Source organism: Vidua macroura, chromosome 2 (genome assembly GCF_024509145.1).
Source record: "Vidua macroura isolate BioBank_ID:100142 chromosome 2, ASM2450914v1, whole genome shotgun sequence".
NCBI lineage: Eukaryota > Metazoa > Chordata > Aves > Passeriformes > Viduidae > Vidua > Vidua macroura.
In genome coordinates this window covers 82,547,789-82,569,677 of record NC_071572.1, presented here as the reverse complement: position 1 = coordinate 82,569,677, position 21,889 = coordinate 82,547,789, and the positions used below count along the sequence as shown (strand labels likewise).

Here is a 21,889-nt window from a genome sequence, read left to right as displayed (position 1 = left end):
AAAAGCAAAGAAACAGGAAAGAGCTTAGCTACTTTTTTTTTCACTTGTGAAAAAATGTGTTGCAACTAACCATCATGACGTGAATTTTTCAAGTGGCAACCACATGAGATCTTAAATTTGGGTTGAGGTTTGCAAAAATTTCCTTTTTTATTAATACTTGTTGAATGGGCATGCTTTTGTCTTTGTCATACTCCTGCACTGGCTTCTTTACAGCATATAGGCATGGCTAGGGCTTGTAGCTGCCAATGGGTTACTTCATCATTATATATGTAGATGATCATATCAACAATAAACAGAGCAGGAATCACTTTATGAAGTGCTGGTAACTGCCAACAGAGGTGTAAGTTACCACACCTGTCTCAACCCCATCCAAAATACCTCAGCACTGCTTCACTGATAATCCTGCCACCACTATCTCCTCAAAATTTTGGCTCTTCTTAAACAAAGGAAAAGGCCTATTGTATCAGGTGAAGATCAAAACCAAGCACCAGGGAATTACCTCGCTTGGCCATGTGTGTCTGTTAGTCAGTTTATAGCTAGTCTGCTTGTCTGCTAGTCTGCAGTCTAAGTCTGTTTGCCAAAGGACTTACAACATTTTACTCTGTGAGTGGAGACCACACTCAGCTCCTTGCTGCATCTCACAGCAGCTTTTTGCACCCTAGGGTGCCCTGCCAAAGCTGCCCCTGTACCTAACACACCATGAGTAGTTCCTTAGAAGGTCTCTGCTGCAGAAGTCTTAAGTGGTTAAAGAAAACAGTGGACTCCAATGTTTAAACCAACACGGGGAGGTGTTTTTTTTTAAATTATGTCCGTGATACACAATCTCCACTTGAAAACAGACAGATTTCTGTTCTGTAGTCTAGACACACCAAGCAAAAATTGGTAATTAACTTCTTTCTGCATACCCAAAGATTTTGGAATATAGATAAAAGAAAACTATTTTGTATATCAACAGTTTATGTACTGAAATAAGTCCATAAAAGTAAGCTATAAATGAGGTTTGTATTCAGAAAGGCTGTAGCATTCTCCCTGTGCAAGAAAGCAGTTATCTCCCTGTGAATAACTTCCAGCCTCACTTCAGAAACTCTGGAAATTACCTTGAGGGAGAGGACCAGATGCCAAGAGATTATATAATTACCTGCTTGCTCTCCCTCGAGATAGGGAATCATATCACATTCCATACAATGGATTCACAATAAGGTTTCCCAAAAAGCCGAAATAAAAACTGTGAAATAAATACACAGCAGGGCAGGTAAGATTAAATTAGTGGCTACTTATTGCACTGAGTCCTTCTCTCAAGTGAAGCCTACTCCATGTATGTCCCTGAAGCGGCCATGACTGCAGCCAGACCCAAGGGAATACTGCATTCTTACCATGACATTAAGGATGTGCTTATCTTGAGCTTCGTGGTCTAATCTCTCAGCTGTATAGAGAACCCCGGTGTTGGGATCAATTCTGAATTTCCTCATGCTGACTGTATCGATGCTGCTGTGAATAGTGTAGCTCAGCTTATGCTTTTCGTCTCTGTCTATAGCTTCAATTTGCAGAATTTCAGTGTCAGGGAGGATGTCCTCTGAAATAGTGACATCGTAACTTGGCTGAGAGAATTCTGGGCCGTTATCGTTGTTATCCAGCACTTTGATAAGAACCTACAGTTAATAAAAAAGAGAAATCTGAAGTTACTGAAGTCCAGTCAGACTACTGAATAAGCACCTACAGAAATGCAATTTACTTTGAATGGCTGAAGATGTTATGCTGCTGCATGGTGGGACTGAGAAACATTATTTAATATTAAATTCTTATTTTTCAGATCAAAAGAAATAGAAAGGATTTGACTTTGGAAGTAAAATGTTCCTAACTGTAAGACCTACTCAGAGCCCGATAAAGAAGGCCATGTTTTCAGTATCTGTAGATTGGAAAGTATTTCTACAATAGTCCTAAGGAAAGGTTTTGTCCTTCCTTGTAATTGCCTTGGTTACAAGAGACTTCTAGAACTATTATGTAATTTCCTTTCCCCTTCACTACTAACAAAGCTATAAAATAATCTTTTTCATGTTGCTTAAATCTGCTTTTTATACAATCTAGATTCAGCTGAATCCTGTGTTTTCTGCCCAGTATATTGCATTGGGGCTTACTGACAACATCGAATTGTGACAGCAGTGGAGACTTCAAGTTGCTGTGACACCTCAGATTGCTCTTACACCACTTGAGGTGGGCAGAGGAAACACAACTTCACTACCACACAAGCACACCCCACACAGATCAATACGTACCACCAAGGACAGCTGATCTCAGGGCATTGGTGACACAGAAGGATTATATTTTTTTGTTACATCATTGCTTTTCCTTTGCCAGTGATGGCTGTCTTTATTGCCAACTAGTTCACTTTCCCCTCCAACATCTATTTGCCTTCTTTTTGTTGCAGTTTATGAATGGTGGAACACAAAAAATGTGAATGAATGCTGTGCTCTTTGCCTCAAATCTGTCTTTAAAACTTCTGTATTGATCCTTAAGGAAACTTGGAGAGGGGGAGAGCAGGCCAGGGTGCTGCTCTTGCTGCCTATTACATTCATTTCAATATATCACAAGCTGCTTCTGATAAATAATAAGAATCACTATTTTCCAAGCTTTGCCTTTCACAAGTTACGTTATGAATGTGTCGCTCTGATGACATTTTGCGGATTTTGTCATTGGAGAAGTCACTCCCTGTCACCAGATGACACAAGCAAAAACGACGCACCACAGCCTTGGTCACGATGAAGAGACTAATTTATTTTTTCTGACTCCAATCTTTTATAGTTCTCAAAAGATGCCAGTGGATTGGAGGGTGAACGTGCCTCCTCTCCAACGACACTGGACAAACTACCTGTACATCAAATTTCTCTGCCTCTATAAAAGAATGCAAAACAATAGGTTGTTTACAGAAAGTTGTGTGAGAAAGTTCTCTACAAGAATGTAAACTCAGAAGGCTTTAGAAAACTCTTGATAACCAGGGCGACAACTCCCAGTGGAAAATGTGCCTTCCAGACTTTGTATACCATAGATTGCTGTGGGGAGTGTGGCAGCAAAACCCTTGACAAACAGTGTAATACTGAAAGCTGAAATCTCAAGAGTTAACTCTTTTTCAGTGCTAGAAACAAAAAGTATTTTTTCCAGAATTTGCCTGTGGAAGGACACATCTAATTTTACAGTAAGTGAAAACAGAACTGTCTTTTTATTAAAAGGCTTTGAAATAAGAAATAATCCAAATAATGACTTGGGAAAGGCCACACACAGGACTCTGGTCAGACTAGGAGACCTGATCCATCACTCGAGATATTTTCTTTGCTGTTTTATTACTCGGCTCTTTTTAAAGCAAGTATTTCATTAGTTTGCTTGATCCAGCCCTGTTCACCCATACTTTCTTAACAGAAGAAAAATACAGCTATACTTTTACTGCAATATTGCACAAACAGATGTTAGCCTCAGAGAGAAATGAAACTTTAGATTTCCATGATATGTGGGAGGGTTTGCAGAATACATTACCAGAAGAACATGAGCAGTTGTAAGAAGCAGTTGTAATGAACTAGCCTGGGAACTGTTCAAAAGACAGCTGAAATAAAATGCTCTGTAAGTTAAATGGCATAAGACTTGCATTCCGTACAATTTCATTTTCACCAGATTATGGTACACCAGAGTGAAGCAGGGTGAAGCCTATATTAAGTTATGCTTCAGTCTTGGACAGATAGCAATAAAATTGGGGGGAAATACGCTTTGCTAGGCCTATAATAATGATGAAGAGTTACTTAGCTTTTTATACTTTTATTGTTGCTGTAATATATCAAACATGTTTCTGATCTGAGGAAAAACAACCCACCCAAATCTGTGTCTTAAAAATATATGAAGAAACTAGTTGTAACCTATGAAAGAAAGTCTGAGGAGAAGATTAAAGTCTTGAACTCTAATCTAATGGGACACAGAGCCAGTGCTGAACCACTTTTTAGTGTAAAGAATAGACAGAGAAGCAATAGGAGTTGGCGATAATCAGTATTTGATACTTACAGAAATTTTCTTGAGCAGTTTTAATACTCAGTTCTTACCAGGTACCACTATAACATGACTGATAATTAACACAGGTAATTTATTTTGCTCTTCATTCAGGACCAAAAACTTTGTCATTAATCATTTTAGACAGTCCAACAGAGAATTAAAAACTTTTCAAATGGATTGAAAACACCAAGAGTGCTTGACTCTGCTGACAGTAGTACAGCTCAGACTAACTTGAACAAGTAAGCTTCCATGTGAGGGACAGGCCTGTATCTGTGAGTTGATTTTTAAAATTGGTGTGTGCAAGCTGAAACTGCTCTTGAAGGCAAAAAAAAAATATATATATATATATAGAGAGAGAAACACACCAATGTGTCTTAAAAGTACTGCTACAGAAGTGACATGCTATTTTGTTTGCATGGTATATAACCACCCCAGAGCTGTCATTCACTTCCTATAATATCTAATGCATTTTGGGATCACTGGCAAACTGAGAAAGCACAAGGGGCATAAAGGTTTATCCATCCCAAGGCTTCCACTATGACTGTCCAAGCCACAGCTCTCTGATTTTTGCCTTTACTAGACTGCACAAACTGAACAGGGTGAGACTGGATCAGCATCAGAGACCAAGGGTAATCCATGAGACTGTGGAAATTAGAGCATGGATTCACAGAGCAGCATTTCTTCCCACTGAAAAGGGTGTAAGTTATTGCCCTGACACACATACAGACATGATCATGTTTGGGAAGTGCAAGGCATGGAGGGGTAAAAGATATAAAAATTGAGGCCCTCATTCACGGTGATCATCAAACTTACAGGGAACTATGCAGTTAAAATTGCTTTGATCACTGCCAAAATCCCTTATTTTTCCTTCTTTTTTTTTCCTCTCTTTCAGTTCACATCTACTGATCAAGTACCTGTTTAAGTGGCAGGCATCTTCCTCCCTAGAGATGCCAGTATTTTAATGATTTGTCAAGTGATCCACATTGAAATACACATTATTTATTACATACTTTGCACTTCAACAGCCACTTCCATCTGGAGATGGAAGGCAATGGGTTAGAGATGCTAATGAATAACAAAGTCATTATTGATTCACAATTTCTTCTATTTAAGCAGTTAAGAGTATTTCTAATTTTCATCAGCTGTCCCTCAAAATCCCCGAGAGTCAAATGCAATTTTAACATTTCTCTCCTTTAATAGAGGGGGGTGTATTTTCCTTGCAACAAAAGAAAGTTAAGTTATATATGAGAATACTGATTATACAGAGCTCTGTTAAACCTATAAATGGAACTCTTTATGTTCTTAAAAATTGAGCTATCTTGGGAGTTACTTTAAACAAAACCAGGTAAAAGAAAATGGAGTTTTAGTGCCATTTAGAATAGATATTAGTCCCTTAGTTCTTACAACATTTCTGAAGAGCAAGTCACTATCAACCCCATACTTTGCCCAGGAAAACAATGCCTTGCAACAAGGTTACCAAAATCCCAGGTGAAGTGCAGTGGTAAAGCTGAGGAAGGTGTCTTAAGTTTATTTTTGAGCCACACCCCTTTTATTAGGTCACTTTCAAATGCCATTCTTCCTATGCAGATTTGCTGCTCCAGCAGGATAACTTCTAGTAAGATGTTACTTAAAAAGAAAGGAAGGAAAATGTGACACTGACATGAAGAGCAGGCACATAGAAAACTGGATTCTACAAACATACATGAAGTTGAATAAACTGAGTGCCACCAGATTGTTAATATGAGAAAAGTTTCTCAAATTCATTTCATGGCTGCCAACTTCAGGCATAAAATCTATGTACTATTTGCAAATTTCCCACTGACTTCAAAAGGGTCAGCAAAAGGGTCCTTGAAGTATTATGCTTAAGCCAGCTGGTAGCACATCTTTCACCTCAAATCAAGTGTTACACTACTGAAGTGACTCAAAGACTCCCAATTTCTGTGTAATTTAGTATTTTCTACATATTTTATTCCCAAATGGAAGATATGGCAAGAATGAGCTGTGTGGCATAAATATCCTTTACTACTTGCATAGGTGCCCGGGGTGTTAAGCTGTGACAATACCCATTGTGTAGAATCAAAGCCAGGCTTTAAAAGTTTCCCAAGACATCTCCAAAAGGTGACAAATGGAAATGTTTACTATTTGTTGGCTGCTAAGTAGGGATTCCTCTTTGCTGATGACTGTTCAAGATTACTGACTGAACAAACTACTTTTCATTGACAAACATTAGCTGCAAGTCTTTTTTTCCACGCTCATAAAGCCAACATGCAGCAAACCAGTCTCTGCCTGGTTCTTCTTGAAAGCCCATATCTTTTCCAGTGCATTGTGGGCTTCAGAAAGGCAGGCTTGCCTCCTTCTGTGTCCATTGTGTGGAGCCTAATTTATAGTCTGAACAAGCGCTTTACTATAAAAGATTTGCTTCTCCCTGCTCACTTCCTATTTCCCACAGTTAAAGCAAGTTTCAAATAAAGGAAATGGCCCTCCAAGATTACAAATTAGGCAAAGTAACACTCAGAGCATTAGCAAAGACTTTGTACTCAAAATGGTAAGTGAAAGGCCTAGAGAAATACAATCAAATCAAAGCAGGACAAAACCTAATGCAGGAAGCCTCTCCAAAGCTGTTTTTAATGTTGCCCAGAACAAATACCTTTGGTTTAGGCACAGACATATTTGAGTGAAAACTGGGTAAATGCCAGCAGCTGCTTTAAAGACATTTGAAGCTGGAAGAGTCTGCTTGGCTAATTGCTTGGTCTGGGCACCGTGTTGTAGTACAACCTATTAAGTGCCTGAATTATTTAAACTCAGGTTACACTTCTGCACAGGTTTTGAAACCTATTTTAATTTAATACTGCTTTCAATAGTGATACCACATAGTTTTATATTTTACTTCCTGACAAGTTTTTCTTTCCTCCAAACGCCAACTTTAACTTAAAAATTCAGTTTTCCTAACAACCTCAGTGGCTAGTTATTTATACTTTACTGTGTTCTTTGTGTTATGTTAAAATTGAAAGAAAAATATTTGCTTCATAGGCAAGGCAGTGCTGAGATTACTGGGTGTGAAAGAAAAAAAAAAAATCAAGGAGTGGATTGATTATAGTTTGGAGTAAATGTTCAACCAAGCAAAAGCGAAAAATTGAATTGAATCCCCATGTCCCTTTTTCTGCCCTAGAAGAATCCACAGCCCAGAAATGCTTCTGGCAGACTCTAATATCTTATCTGCATTTTGGCCATGGTCCTCTAAGAAGAGCTTTTCACCATTCATTTAAGAGAAACCACCCTCCCTCAGGGTGACTGATCAGCTCCTCTAAAGAAAATGTTGTAAAGAAAAGGTGATGTCTGAAAGGTGAGATAGAAACTCAGAGTTAAAAGTCAATCCTCAGCACAAGAATAAACTAAATTCCAAAACCTTCTGCAAGGACAGACAGAAAGGGGCAATGAGAAGTATGCTCTGTCTGCTATTCCAGTCTGGTTGGCTCCAGCAGAAGGTATTGTAAGTGAACATCTATGGATCTGCAAAACCTTTTCAGAGCGAATTGCACATTACCCTCTGAGTGCCCACTCTACTGAGAAACAGTCAGGTGGTTTTGCAATAAGTGAAACTGAGGTGCCTTTTGCCTCCTAGCTTGGAAGCAACAGCCTTCATGCTTTAACACATCTTTTCTACAGCAGTTACAATGATGAGAAATAAGAAGGTAGGAAAATAAGGAGTAAAATCATCTTTTTCACATAGTAACGTCACTCCAGAGGCTGTTCTTAGAAAAATATTCTCAATAAAAGTGAAACATTATAATAACTTAAATGGTAGTTCAGTGATTCCCCCCTGTACACTGCTTCTGTGGGTATTTTAGCAAAGCTCAAGAGTATGCACTACAAGTAAGTAAATAAACGCTATTCTATTCCTCTGTTGCATCTGTATGTAAAATATCTCAGTTGTTCAGTAAAAATCGGGGTTTTGGATAAACCTGACTCATGACCAGGAGAATTTCTTATGTTTCAGAGTCAAAACTGTGGCAGGAATAGGCATTTAGATGCCACTAAAATGATTCCTTGTGGGGAGAGACCCCACAAGGGCCTCAAGCAAGGGCCCCAGATCCTTTTGCAGGCCAAAGGGAGGTGATGGCCGTGGCTGGGAGAAGAGTCACTGCACAGAGCCACTGTCCCAGCTCTCTCCAGCACATGGGATACAGAAGCCCCAACTCCTCTGCAAGGCCAACAGCTCGCCTAGCAGCTGCAGGAGTTGTGTTTCGTGGGAATTTAGAGCAAACGTATGCCTTCAGCCTTTAATAAATTACTGCATGGCCTCAAGCAATGATGGATAAAAGAAAGGGAAAAGGCAAAAGCTCTCCCTGGCTAAGTCTCCTTACTTAGCCATTCTAGAAGTTAATCACCGTGACTGACGTTTTTTATCCACACTTCAAATATATAAATCAAACAAGTCAAAATTTCTTCGTATTTTTTCTTCTCCATCCTTTCCCATCCCAACTGCTGGATGGTTCAGGCTTAGATGGATGGGCAGCATGGTGAGTGGCAGTGGCTTAACAAGTCCTGGCACTTTGGTTCTCACTTTGGAGACTGTAATTATTTTGGAAACCTTGATCATGCCCAAAACAAGTAGGCTTTTGGTTACACAGAAAGTTTGTAACTTTTTTTTTTATTAGTACTCCTTATGTTTTTTTTTTTGCCTCTTTTTGCAACAGTGAACCATTACAACAGATGTAACTTTTAAATCAAAATTAGTTCCTTCCTCTCATGGTATAGTAATGAACTGTGTGCACAGTAAGGCATGAAGGAAGTGAACAGTTCATTGGAGTTTAAGGCATGCAGGAACATTGCTGAAGAAACTTCACCAAGTCCATGCCAGGGATCACGTTACCCAAACAAAAATCTTTGGCATTTTTATGCTGTATTTCACCACCTCCAACTGTATAACAGACAAAAGGCCAAGAAGAGATAAAGGAAAACAGCTGGGGTGGAATAAAAAGCAGGAGTGTTTCATTGCACATGGTGATCATCAGCTGTTTCATAATAAACCATCATACTTTGAGGGGGCCTTTAAATTATTTTATTGTTATTCAAAATTGCTTTCTACCTGCTTCATCTTCTACCATAACTTCCTGCAGTTACAGTTAAAAATGCAGGTGGTACTGTGTACATAGAACAAAATACTTAAAATGTTGTTTTGTCAAAACTCAGAATAAGGCCACTGAGAGCTATCAGTAAATGATCTATTCTGTGACATTCTTAAATTAAACCAATCAGTTTAATATTTTTTTGTTATTTTTCTAAAAGAAAATTAAGATGAGGAAGGTAACCAAAGGCTCCAAAGTACAGCCAAAAATAAGGAAGGCGAGTTTTGCAAAATGGAGAGATAAATACGAAGGCCATAATTCCTGGCAGTTTTCAGCTAACAATCACTTCTGAAATCTCTCTTGTGAAGACCGAAAGAAACACATGCTCGGATGCCCTGGCCACAATTAAATAATTAAACAGTATATACACAGAGAGAAGATGGGGGAGGGAAGGGTCTGTACACACCAGTGATTATTAATGCTATACGCTTGCAATTTGAAACTATCTTACATTCCTAAATGGGTCACATCACTGTTAAAAAGAATCTCAGGCTTCTTTTAGAATGCAACAGCTTTAATGAAATATGTTTTTACCATATGTTTTAATTAAAAATGTAGGGGTTTCATCCAACTAGGTTTTGAGGAGTGTTATATAGGTCAATTTATTAAATCAAAAGCAGCAGAAACAATAAACGCTATATCCATGAAAAGAAAAATTACTTTAATCCAGCATGTTTGAAACTCCCTAAGCCTTTTAATATTTTTTTGGCTGAAATGTTTGCAAGAAAGAAAAAAGGTCACATTAGGCATTCAACACCATCTAAAATGTGGACTAAGAGTGCAGCCAAGATTAAAAAACAGCATAACAAAAAAAAAAAAACCAAAAAAAAAAACACCACCAAACTACTCAAGAGTTGAAGAAAATGCCTTATAGAAAGGGAACATAAAGAGGTCAGTCATTCTCCTTTACTTGTCTACCGGAAGACTGGGAGGTGATTTGAGTGTTGTAAGTGCCTTCCTGGGGAGAAAATAGTGGTTTTTAAAGAGTTCCTTAATTGAGCAGAGAAAGACATAACGGGGAATATGGGCCAGATATAATCAAGCTTAAAGTAAGAGATGTTTTTAACAGAGATGCAATTAATTCTGAAACTAACAGGGAAAACAGTGGATTTCCTACCACTTAACTTACTATCAACTAATGTTTTCTTACCAACGGTGGATTATTGGGAGAAAGCATCAGACATTTTAGGGCTGGGTTACAAACAGGATATATAAACATGAATTCAGATTGAGAAAGCACTCAATGATTTAACAATTTCTTAGGAAAGCTGGTGTTGTGGCTCACTGAATACAGATTTACATCCAAAGCATTTGAGCAAAAAGGCTAGGTACAAAAGAAGCATCTGCATGTGCATGCATACATGTAAACATAAAAAATATTCAGGCTATCTTTCTGAATTATAAAGAAGGAAATAACATCACAAACCTGTTTTTTTTATTTACACTAGGGGAATAACTCAGATGTAGAATTTCAGGCCCTATGTAATCCACAGCCCATAACTCGACCTCATATCAAAGGATTTTGCTGTTTGAAGTCTTCCTGGTGCCCCCCTGGATCTCAGAGACCCTGTCCTCGTGCCATGACCCAATTCCAGATTGCTTCCCACTGAACAGATACCTAGGCTCTGTGTCAAGGCATCTCCTACAAAGATGTGTCAGAGCCAGTGTTGCCCCAGCCCATCACATTTATCTGACCCAACTTTTAAGGCAATGAGCCTGATAAGCAAGTCTGGTTTTAAAAGGTTCAGCGGGGCTGCTTTGCAGAAGACAGTGTAATCACAGGCAGTGACACTAAAGGAGAGATTCTTTGAATTTTAAATTTTGCCTCTGAACAATTTATTTTCTGAACAATTGATCTTGTGTCCCACATTTGGGTCTTTGGAGGATGAGAGGTATAAACTCCATTTAACACAATCAATAGCAATATTCCCCGACACCATGGAAGCACTATTGTATTTTGGACCATTATGGGGAGACGCAATTGTCAAAATCTAGGCTTTGCTGCCTGTGATAGGGACTCCCTCAGCTGGAGGCAGGCAAATTGCTTTCATGTGAGCAGGAAGAGAACAAAAGGAGAAATAACACTTTGAAACATTCAACAGCCAATTCTTTACAGCCATATGGAAAGGCTCTGAAAAATATCCCCTCCATTAGTTATTGGTGGTCTCAAAGGATGAGGTTTCACTTGAATGGAAAAATTAATAACTTTTATAGCATATACATTCCAGCAACAAATGAAGAACTTGCCAAGAAAGGAATTTGATATTCTACCTGAGTTGTGGCAATGTTTGTTCCATCGGTGACCTCCACAGTCATATTATACATTGACCTCTGCTCTGCATCCAAGGGCTTTGCAATGACAATCGTGCCCACTCCCTTATACGCGTCGAAAGAGCTATCGTAATTCCCTCCTAATTGTTGCACAAAAACACAATCAAATTAGCCATTTCTTGAAAACTTCCATTGCAAGTATTCTTAGAAGTGGGCATTTCTGTTTAGTGTCATCCATCTTAATGGCCTCTCTTAGCATACACAGTACATCTAACATCTTCTTTGTTCGCAAGTCATTTATATTTCAAAACACAATTTGTATATTGAAAAACAGATATAATTAAAATGCATTGCCAAAAAGAAAGAATAAAAATCTAGCAGTACATTTAAGTAAACTACAGCTGAATCTAAAAAAATAATCAAATGGCTATAAGCCCCTAAGATGTGTGCCCTTGTGGTTTGAATAATGAACAAGAATAATTATCGTTTATGTATAAAAGTCATTTCAAGAGGGTTTTATTCTAAAAATTTTATTTTCAGGAAATTCTCACTGATACTTCTGGGTGCAAATACCATCATCTAAGTTTTTAAAAATTACAATTATAATCAATTTTAAAAATGCAAATAGAGATTTGTTATGTTAATACCAAGGATAAGGATAATTACTGGCAGCAAAGGTCAAATCCTGCCAGTGTTTTAAGAATTATTCAAATAGATCTGACAGGATACACAAGCTAAATTCTTTTCAATACAAAAATACCTCTCACAAAGCACCGTTCTAATACTAACATCCCCTTTTCCTGTCACACACTGAATGCTACAGCAGTGGGAAAACTCTCCTGATACTGAGTGAAAGAAAAAAAAAATCTATTAACAAGTAAAATAAGGCTATAAATAACATAATCTGAAATATAATTTCAGATTGAAGGGTTACAAGATTTGTCAGCCACAGCTACAGTTTATAAATTTGAACTAGTCCTTATTTTCAAAAGCAAAGCACAGATTCCCTGCTGATAAGCTGTTTTCTTACTTACTCATCTATAAAGTGTAATTTAGTATTAGTTGAGTCTGAAATTTCTGGAGGCTAGGGAAAGAGAGAGGTGGGACACAACACTGCTGACAGACAAACTCTTAAGGTATATTCATAACACAGCAATTCAATGTCAATCCAGTTCTACAGAGACAACAAGCCTTTCAAACCCCAGTGGTTATGAGACTGGTGTAACAGCTGCTGAAACCTCTTGAGATGAGCTCCACAGATAGAAAAATATCCATCCTATTGACTTAGCTCTGGTGAAGTATATATAAAGAGAGATATATGTGAATGGCTGGTAGTGTCACAAAATGGCTCTCTAAATTTTAGGGATGGGGACTGAGTAGAGAAGAGGAGAGTCTTCCATGCTCTCCCATCTGCATGGTTTGCTGAACAGGAACTAGCATTTTTCTCAGAAGCAGTCATGCATTTAGTGAGAGAAGAATGTTTTGGCATTTGAAGAAGCTGAAGATTAGGAGGTAAGAGCAAAATCACAGACCCTGAATTCCTTAATGGGAAGCAACCTTCATTTCTACCTCTTGCACAGGCTATTGCAAAGAAAGGGCAAGGCAGAAGAAGCACTGCTCTGTCCATTTTTGCCTTGAAAGACATTCAGGGATGGGTAGAAGAAAATGCAAGGAAAATAATAATGCAGGTGACCTCTGCAGAGGAAAGGCAGTATTGGTGAACTTCTGGCCACTGAAATGATCCAAATGTAGTAATTTCAGATGTGCCATCAGATTTACACATGTTGAATACATGTATGTACATACATACAGGTCTAAACCTAATAGATTAAGTTGTGGTTTTCCAGGAAAACATTGCCACTGGATCTCTTGTCATTTCTGGCTGATAGAAACATTGCTTATTCCTTACCCTCATTCTGCAAGCTGTCCTTGATATTTAAGCAATAGCAAGGTGTTTGGACATTGATTCTATTTCAGTGCTCTCTCTTTTTTTTTTTTTTTTAAGTTAGTCTGGAAGAAAAAGTTTCTCTCTCCCAATTAATGTTTTAAATTGATTTACTTGAGAAAAATTGCACCATGAAAACCTCCTTTGAAGAAAACAGCTCAAGATTCATGCAAGGAAATCTCAGCTGAAATGAAACTAGCCTTGGGACAGTAGGCACTTCACAAAGAGAATGTTTCATACTGATAACCATGAAAACAAAGTGCAAGTCTGTACTTTGAGATGCTTAATAACCATCTTAATGAGCAATCAAAAATTATATGCTATCAACTGGCACACACTTCCAAAAAAAACTGCCTTTAAAACTTCCAAGAAGTAACATGGAAGGATTAGCAGTAAATGTTTTAAATGACCTTCTGCTGCCTCAGAGCTGGGTTTTCAGGGCACCATGTAGTCTGTTGCAAATAGACCAACTTCTTCAAGCCATTTCCATTAAGTAAAGTATACTCTTCCCCTAAAAGAAGAACTGAATCCATCATGTGAATTTTTTATACATTATTCACATCTTCCAAAATGGTCTAGTGACAAACCAATTAATCTTGGTTGCCAGCCACCCCAGCCTGTAACTAACCAGGCAATGCAGTTCATTTCACATTGAATTGTTTTCTATTAAACAAGGCAGAAATTGCATCAAACACTGAGGCAGAGATGGATCAGAGAACATCCTGCTGTGAGATTTGTGATTATAATCTATTTTAGAGGGAAACTCTGAATTATTCATGATTCAGTCTTCCACATTTTAACAGACCATGGTCAGATGAAGAACCAGATGGATGAACTTCTGGGAATACTGCCTGAGATATTGGGTCCTGCCTCTCATCTGCAGTACTAGAGGCAGTCTGCAAATGGTTTGTGCTGCTCCTTGGCCTCCATATACACTCAAAACAGGTCCTCATATGATAAATGCTTCTGAAACTGCACTAAACATTGAAGAATTAATGAATTACATAAAAATGCTATAAAGGTGAAACATTAAGAGTCTTACAGATGTGTTAAGTCCATGCAAAGCCTACTATGAAGTTAAGTCTATGCAAGGTCTACTAGAAGCATTCACCACAATCATCTTTGAAAGACGTGTGTGGGTTATGCAAATAGAGAAGCATCATTCTTGTGTTTTTACAAGAATGTAAAATGTAAAATGTCCATCTGCACAAAAAGAAGTCTGCTCTTTAAAACTCTTGCAGCTCGGAACTTCACAGGAAACCACTTCCATCCGAGGGGGCCCATGTTGACGTTGGAGGGCTGAGGCCCTAGGAGGCGACAGATGAGATGGTGTTGTCTTCTGGGGTGCTGGAGGCTGTTTTCAAAAGCCTGATGCTTTGTCTGTACCAACCTTTTGGAAGTGAGCTTGTCTGCAGTGCCATAAGCTCCCACAGTATCAGTTTTAACAATTTTACTATTGTCCATTTAATAGTTTCTTTGATCACAATCTTCAGATGAAAGAGGGCTAAGGATGATGGCATTTTATTCAGCTGCTCAGTTTCATTAATGTGAATTTTCATTATTTTTTCCACTTTCCAGCATCTGGCACATGCTTTTCTTTTTACTGTCTACTAAACCCTGCTTTCAGATACAAGATATGTAGAAGCTGTCTTTGCTAATGTGCTTGCAATTGCATTAGGAAAGAAATATTTCAAATTAAGATAATACATTGCGAGTTCCTCAGGCACTTTGGGAAAATCAGTGACAAAGAAAGCAAGATGATTGCACTGACAATTTGGTTAGACAGGTTGTCCTGAGAAAGCATTTTAATACTGAATAGCCCCATAGAGACGTGGATTAGCTGTTGTCTACGGGATCATTTCAGACTAAAATGTAATGATGATACATCTTCAATACAGTTTAAAGACTTCCTTTAAAATAATCTGATTACAATTTGAATAAGATTTTATGAAAAGTCCACATATACTTTAAATGCTGTCTTTGGATGAGAAGACTTATCATGTTGGAATGATAAAAATTAATCCTGAAAGTACTTTTTCTCTCTGATTGATTGTTAAGTTTCCCAAAGTCACCTAGAAGATAGTTATGTCCACACTTCGGACACCTCAAGTTAAGTGAGATGATTTCTACCCTTACTTTTTTGAGACTGATCTTAATGCTTTTGCATAAGCCCTGGAAGCATTAAATTTTTAGAACTACAAATTTTTTATGTCATCTAAAAGCCTGTTATAGTTTATATATAATTTTCCAATTTCAGCTGCTTTCAGTACAGCTGTAGAAACAGCCCCTGGTACGAAAGATCTTATTAGCTGGCCTTCACTACAACTCTCTAGAACAATCTTTATTTTCAGTTTAACAGATGGTATAGCACAGTTAAGAAAGAGATCTCAGGAAATTGAACTGAGACACCTCTGAGCCAACAGACTCTAAGTTGTGTACTTGGTATAGAGTTTGTTACATTTTCTGTCTGAATCCAGACTTCTACCTTTGTTCTTAGCTTATTTTTTGGCTTCATAGTCACTATGAATGATTTTTCTTCTGACAAAAGTCCTGTATACTTTGGAAAGAACTGATTTTCCTTCTTATAGAAAAGATACCTAAAAAACCCCAAACCACTGAACCTCACAAGGCTAACAAGAGAGGTGCAATGGAAAGGCCAAGGAAAACTTGAACTATCAAAGGGGATTTCTGGGGGTTGCTGAAGAGTTTGCCTAAGGCAAGACACAATCCAGATCTTGCATCCCACAGGATGTGGGCTCTGCATCTCTGTCCCTTTCTAATTTCAGTGTTGGGGTTTTTAATTTTCAAGCATACTCTTCTTATATTGCATTTTGCTGCAAGCAGTTTATTTTTTTGGTAAGGCTTTTCCTAAATGTGGTTCCTTTTTGGTATGATGCGGAGCCTCCCCATGTTCCTATCAGTTGCTGATACACACTTCAAGATGGATCATGCTGTTGGGAAAAATCATTTTCTCCTCTGAAAAGGAAACATGTCAGCAAATCTGGAGGATTTGTAGGCAAATGAGTCCCATATAAGGATCATTTTCCATATTTTCCAGTGGGATGATCAAAAAGGCTGGGATTGAATACCACCTCAGAATATCTGAAGACTGCAGAGAATCAGACTTGTTCAGTCTTAGATGCAAAGATGGATCACACTGAGCTCAGGACATCCCCAATTCAAACACTGCTAAAACCTGGCAGGGGTCTTCCTTCACTGGCAGGTAGCAAACAGCACACAATGTTCCATGTTAAAATTTAAGACAGCCAGGATATATGGATATCCTCACACAAGTCTCACTTGGCCCACCATGCCATGATGGACATATGGAGAAGAGAAATACGGGAAATTATCTGATTTAAAGAACAGTCCTCTAAACCACATTTTCTCAGTGCAGAGAAGATTCTTACTTGTCTGTCCCAAAAAAAGCTGACAGCAGGGAACAGTGATGATAAACTGGGCCAACTGCTACAATTGTCACATTGCTCAGGGAAGAGAATCAGAGCAAAATGCAGGAAACTAATTCACCCTGAAACTCAAGAGGTGAGGCTAAAGTGCCTTTAGAATTTTCAGAAAAAGAAGCAAAGCCAAAATTTTCATTTCTTTTGTTTTCAAAGAAGATGAAATAAACTTACTACCTCAAAAAACAAAAATTCAACTACACATTTTTAATCATAATAAATATTAGTAAAATGACAAGCAAACATTTATTCTTTTATGTACTATATCATGCTAAGAAGAAAGTAATGCAGACTCTGAATTTTAGATAAAACTACTGTAAAGAGATTCAAAGCCTTGAGTTTGCTGCTAAGAAGCTGAAAGCAAGGGCATAAAAAGCAAGAAAGAAATCAGGAAGGTATTTTAGATAGTTCTCAGAGAAGATTATTCAAAGAAGGCTAGGGAGCTACATGTTTTTGACTTTAATGAAAACTTGCAGCACTATGAATTAAATGGACAATTAACTAAAATTAATAGATATTAAAATTATTGGCATTTAAGCACGCTTGGTAAAAAGTGCTGATGTGGTTTCAAAGCTTGGCTGCTGTTATAAAGGCACAGGCTGGGGGAGGAAGCAAAGATAGAGGGAGGACTGTTGGGGCAACCAGAGAGATGTTGTGCAACATGCCACTTAAGCAAAAACTAGCACCATGCAGCTTAGCTCCAGTGTTAAAGTAGTCATCCCACCATTCCCATCAGTAACAAAGGAAAAAACAGAAAGGGCTCAATTTACCTGGTACAAATAAAGGTCTCTAACTTATCTGGGAGTTCCCATTGAAAATTAGTTTCTTATTAATGATTAAATAAATTGTAAACTGGTACAACTTATGATGCTTATGTCTTTCATACTGTGGGATGTGCATGAATTGAGAATGGTATTGAATGCAGTCTGAAAACAGAAACCAGGTATGACATCTCAACTGTTCCCAATTAAAGAAACAAACAATCATCCAAGTATCCTGTTCCTCTCTAGTCCATCAACGGAAGATGACCTTCCTGGCTCTCTGGCATCTTCCTCTCTTGGAGCTGATTAACTCAAGAACTTAAACAGCTACCTAAAGTATATATAATTAAGGTGCAAAGTTAGGCAGACAGGATACTTTAGAGCCAAACTTTATCTGCTCTCCCTCTCTTTTTTTTTTTTTTTTTGGCTGGGAGAGAGTGGATGTTATGCATTAGAAAAGAGATTGTCTGAAATTCCAATGCCCATTTAGTTTGAAAAGGTCATAAAGATAAAGGTCAAGCTGCAAACTCTATATTAAACCATGTCTCTACATAAGCCTTCAGGGGTTTTGTTGACATTACTGTGAACTATGCACAAAGGTACAGAACCATGAAATACCAGATGGAGCAGGATCAGGTCTGGTTTTACAGCAGCACAGAAACCATCTCTTGCATCAGCAGTCACACACAGCTTTCTATATATGACAATTAACTTCTAGAAATACCCCATGTCGTTCATTGGGCTTTCCAGCACTGGACCTCAATGCTGATGACATCAAGGAACAATGAAAAAAAGTGGGTTTTGACACCAGCTAAAGGCAGAAATGGTTATCTAAATACACAATGTTCTATCTGTAAAACTCTCACGAGGGGTTTTGTCTTTGCTCCTTGCATACTGAGTGTCTGGAACAGCAAGGTCTTCTGCATGCCCAGGATTGCTGGCTATTCCTGTTGCAGAAATTGGTGCTGTTGGGACTGCTATTATTTGTAACAGCAGCAGTATTTAATGAAAACATTCATATGGTAACAGAACCAAACTGGAAGGTCAGGGTCACCAATTTCTCATTAAATCTGGGAAAGATCTGTCTCAGTGACCTCTGCAGTGATGCAGCATCTTGCAACTTCAGAAGCTACAGCCTGTAGGGAAACCATTAGAATTGTTTAAATAGGGAAACTCTTTTAAACCATTTGAACTAGTTTAGGCATAAAGGCCACATTAAATGACAGGCTAAAATTTCCTAATGTTCTCCCTATCATCTCTGTTTGGTAGGGAAAAAATAAAATACCATTATAAGGTGTTGTCTGATTGAAAGTGACTCTAATAATGGAAAAGAATGTAGCAGAAGAGCAGGGCGTTTCCCTCAGGGCAGCATTTTAATGAGAATTGGTCAAGCTGCCATGGAAAGGACCAAAAGAAGTCCAGCAAAAGGTTCAAATAGGAAAAAAACTGTCAATAACATCAAAAAAAGATGGATTTGTCCTGGAAGGGTCAGTGAGGAAGGGAATGGAAGTGTAAACACTAGCTAATAAACTGCACGTAGCATACTGAAGCAACCAAGGAAATGGCAGGAAAACTGTAGGAAACATATGCTGTCCTCCCCCAGGGACTAGCAGGAACTCCAGAACATGGTAGTAGTTTTGGGTTTAATTTTAATATGATTGGCACATCAGAAACTGTACTACAAATTCAGAGAGGAAATGGTGCTGCTTCTGTCTTTCATCTGCACAAATTGGCAATAAAAGATGGATGAAAACGACTCTGACAGACCCTTTCTCCTGTGGTCCCTGTCCTTCCTGTTGGCTAAACCCATCTGCAAATAACTATGTTGAGATGGGAGCCAGGCTCAATCCCTGTAAATAAAGACTGCTGATGCACACTTTCTGCTAAGTCCATAGCAAAGGCTTTTTGTTTCTCTAATCTTTCATATAGCATTTGCTTTATAACCCTTCATTTAAATAACTACACTTTGTGCAGATGAACTGTTTTATATCCAAAGGCATGCAAACACTACATACAAGCATCTGCAAATATCAAGAAGCACAATAATTTTCCAGGGAAAATTCTTACTTTTGAGATGTTAAATGAGTTATTTTACATGACATTAACTGAATCAGCAGCAGAAGTGGGAAAGAAATGCTTAGGAACATTGACTCCCATTTCTTTACTTCAACCAAGTGAGACCCTTTGCTCCCTGTCATTTTGGCAGCTAATGGCATTTCCCTGCAATTTTAAGACTTCTATGGCTTCTTCTCCTTTTTACTAAGGATGCTTCTCCCTCCCTCTTTTTATAAGCAATTTTATGTAAGGCAATTTTGTGGTTGAAATCTCACATCAAAACACATTTCTCTGTTTCAGCTTGCATTCAAGACAAACTTTTGGTGTCTCCATTTGTAACCCATATGTTGAGGCATCCCATTCTGTTTCACAGTTAAATGGATGGTACTGGACTGTGAAAAGTTTGAATTAATTATTTGTGATAAACTGTGGAAAATCCGTGAATAAAATGATAATAATTGGACACAAATACAGTAAAAGCTGTCATAGAAAGGAATGCAGCACATCCATGTGTCGCATTGCATCCTGTCACAGGCACTTATGAAAGATGTAATATAAATTGTCTCAAAAAAACTTGCAAAAAATAAAAGGCAGCCTGGATAGTTGTATTTTAGCAAATGTGTTTGCACTAAGGGTACCTTCTGTTGAACAGTTCTGCCCACAAGCTGTCTGTAGAATATAGAACATCTCTCGAGCATGCTTGCCACCTTGAAGCAGGGCAGTCGGAAGCAGAAAAAAAAGAACAGAATGCAGAAAAAAAGGTGAAGAAAGAGAGAAATGAGGGACAGCAAGTCTAAGTACCATAAATACATTTAGAAATGAGATTAGCAAAGTGTGACAATAGAATTTAAATGACAGACAACATTAAGATTGCAGTAAATAACATAGTACAAAAAAAACCAATTCAGCCATACAGCGCTTTTTTTAAGCTTAGCTAAGGAGTCATAACAAAAGCAGGAATATTATTATTATTACTACTGTTATCACTATATTAAAATAGCATTTTCATTTCATCATTACGAAAATGGATCTAACTGGGATGGGGGAGAGAGGTGGGGAGACAGTTCACGGTTAGTTTTCTTGCTCCCAAAACCGCACAGCCGTATGCTTTGCTTCTGGGGCGTCCTCCTGGCACCACTGGCTCCCAACTTACCAACGATATCGAACCAGAGGGGGATGTTAGAGGGCTGCACAGAGACCACCCCGACAATCTCGGTCACTTTATCGCTCTCCATGACGGTGAAGTTGTAAAAGGGTTCGTCGAAAGTCAGGGGCATGGGCGAGGGCGCAGGCTTTTTTATCCATTCAATATGGAGACGTGCAGTGGAAGATTTTTGGGGCCGGCCATTGTCCACTGCTTTTATCTGAGAGGCACAAAGAAAAGAGGGCTCAGGCTGAGCATCCCAGCTTAGCAGTTCAGACCTAATTCGACTGCTTGGAAAATGGCCTTTGTAATCTTATATGCAAAATCCCAAGGAAGACAAACACTTATTTCTCAGTTCTCTTTTGTTTTTTTTTGCTTAATGCTTTGACTTTTCACTGAAAAAGGTGATTTTAAACTGAAATGTTTTGTTTAAGAAATGATGGTGTGAGGCTTCCTGCAGATGCAATTCAAACAATTCCCCACAAAGATCCTCCTCTCCAGAACCAGCTTCCCTCTCTGATTTCATCTTGCACCCAGCTCCCTCTTGCAGCAAAGCTGGAAGCTTTGTAATGACCCTGTGTAAGACCATGCATTTGCAAAACATGCTCACTCAGAGCATGTTTGACTCTTTCAGGTGGCATCTGTGTTGCACATAAGTATTCCTTATATTGCCTTCCTCAGGATCTTTAATTGAATTAAATAAGTTTCAGGTTATTTCCCTCATTCTCCATAAAAAAAAAAAAATCAAAATTTTGTCATGTTCTCTTTTCTTTCTCCTCTCTGTCAAGTTCATTAAGAATCGCTTTGCTTGGTGCTATTTCTTTTTATTATAAAGTCTTCTAGAAAGATGGATAGGCTTGATGTTTGTGTGACATGCTTTATGGATTTAGCATAGCAAAGACAAGACAAGCAACAACAAACACTGGGCTGAAGAAAAGGCTGAATGCAGGTTACAAAATGGGTGCTTTGGTCGATAACATCAATGTTGACAAAATGTTAACCCTTTTTTTTTTAAAAGTGATGTTTCTGGCTATATAGGTCCACTGGTATAAATATGCCATTAGAATACTTTTAAAAATGGGAAATACTTTTTT

General features: G+C 38.2%; 1 protein-coding gene across 1 annotated transcript in view; it reads right to left on the bottom strand.

The window, feature by feature from the left end:
• Positions 1-21,889, bottom strand: part of FAT3 (FAT atypical cadherin 3) — a 333,799-nt gene that overhangs the window by 87,798 nt on the left and 224,112 nt on the right. The window contains exons 6-9 of the mRNA XM_053970651.1: positions 20,805-21,015; positions 20,290-20,358; positions 11,430-11,569; positions 1,374-1,649 (exon numbers count right to left, since the gene is read on the bottom strand). Of these exons, the coding sequence (XP_053826626.1) occupies positions 1,374-1,649; positions 11,430-11,569; positions 20,290-20,358; positions 20,805-21,015 (696 nt within the window). The remainder of the gene's footprint in view (positions 1-1,373; positions 1,650-11,429; positions 11,570-20,289; positions 20,359-20,804; positions 21,016-21,889) is intronic.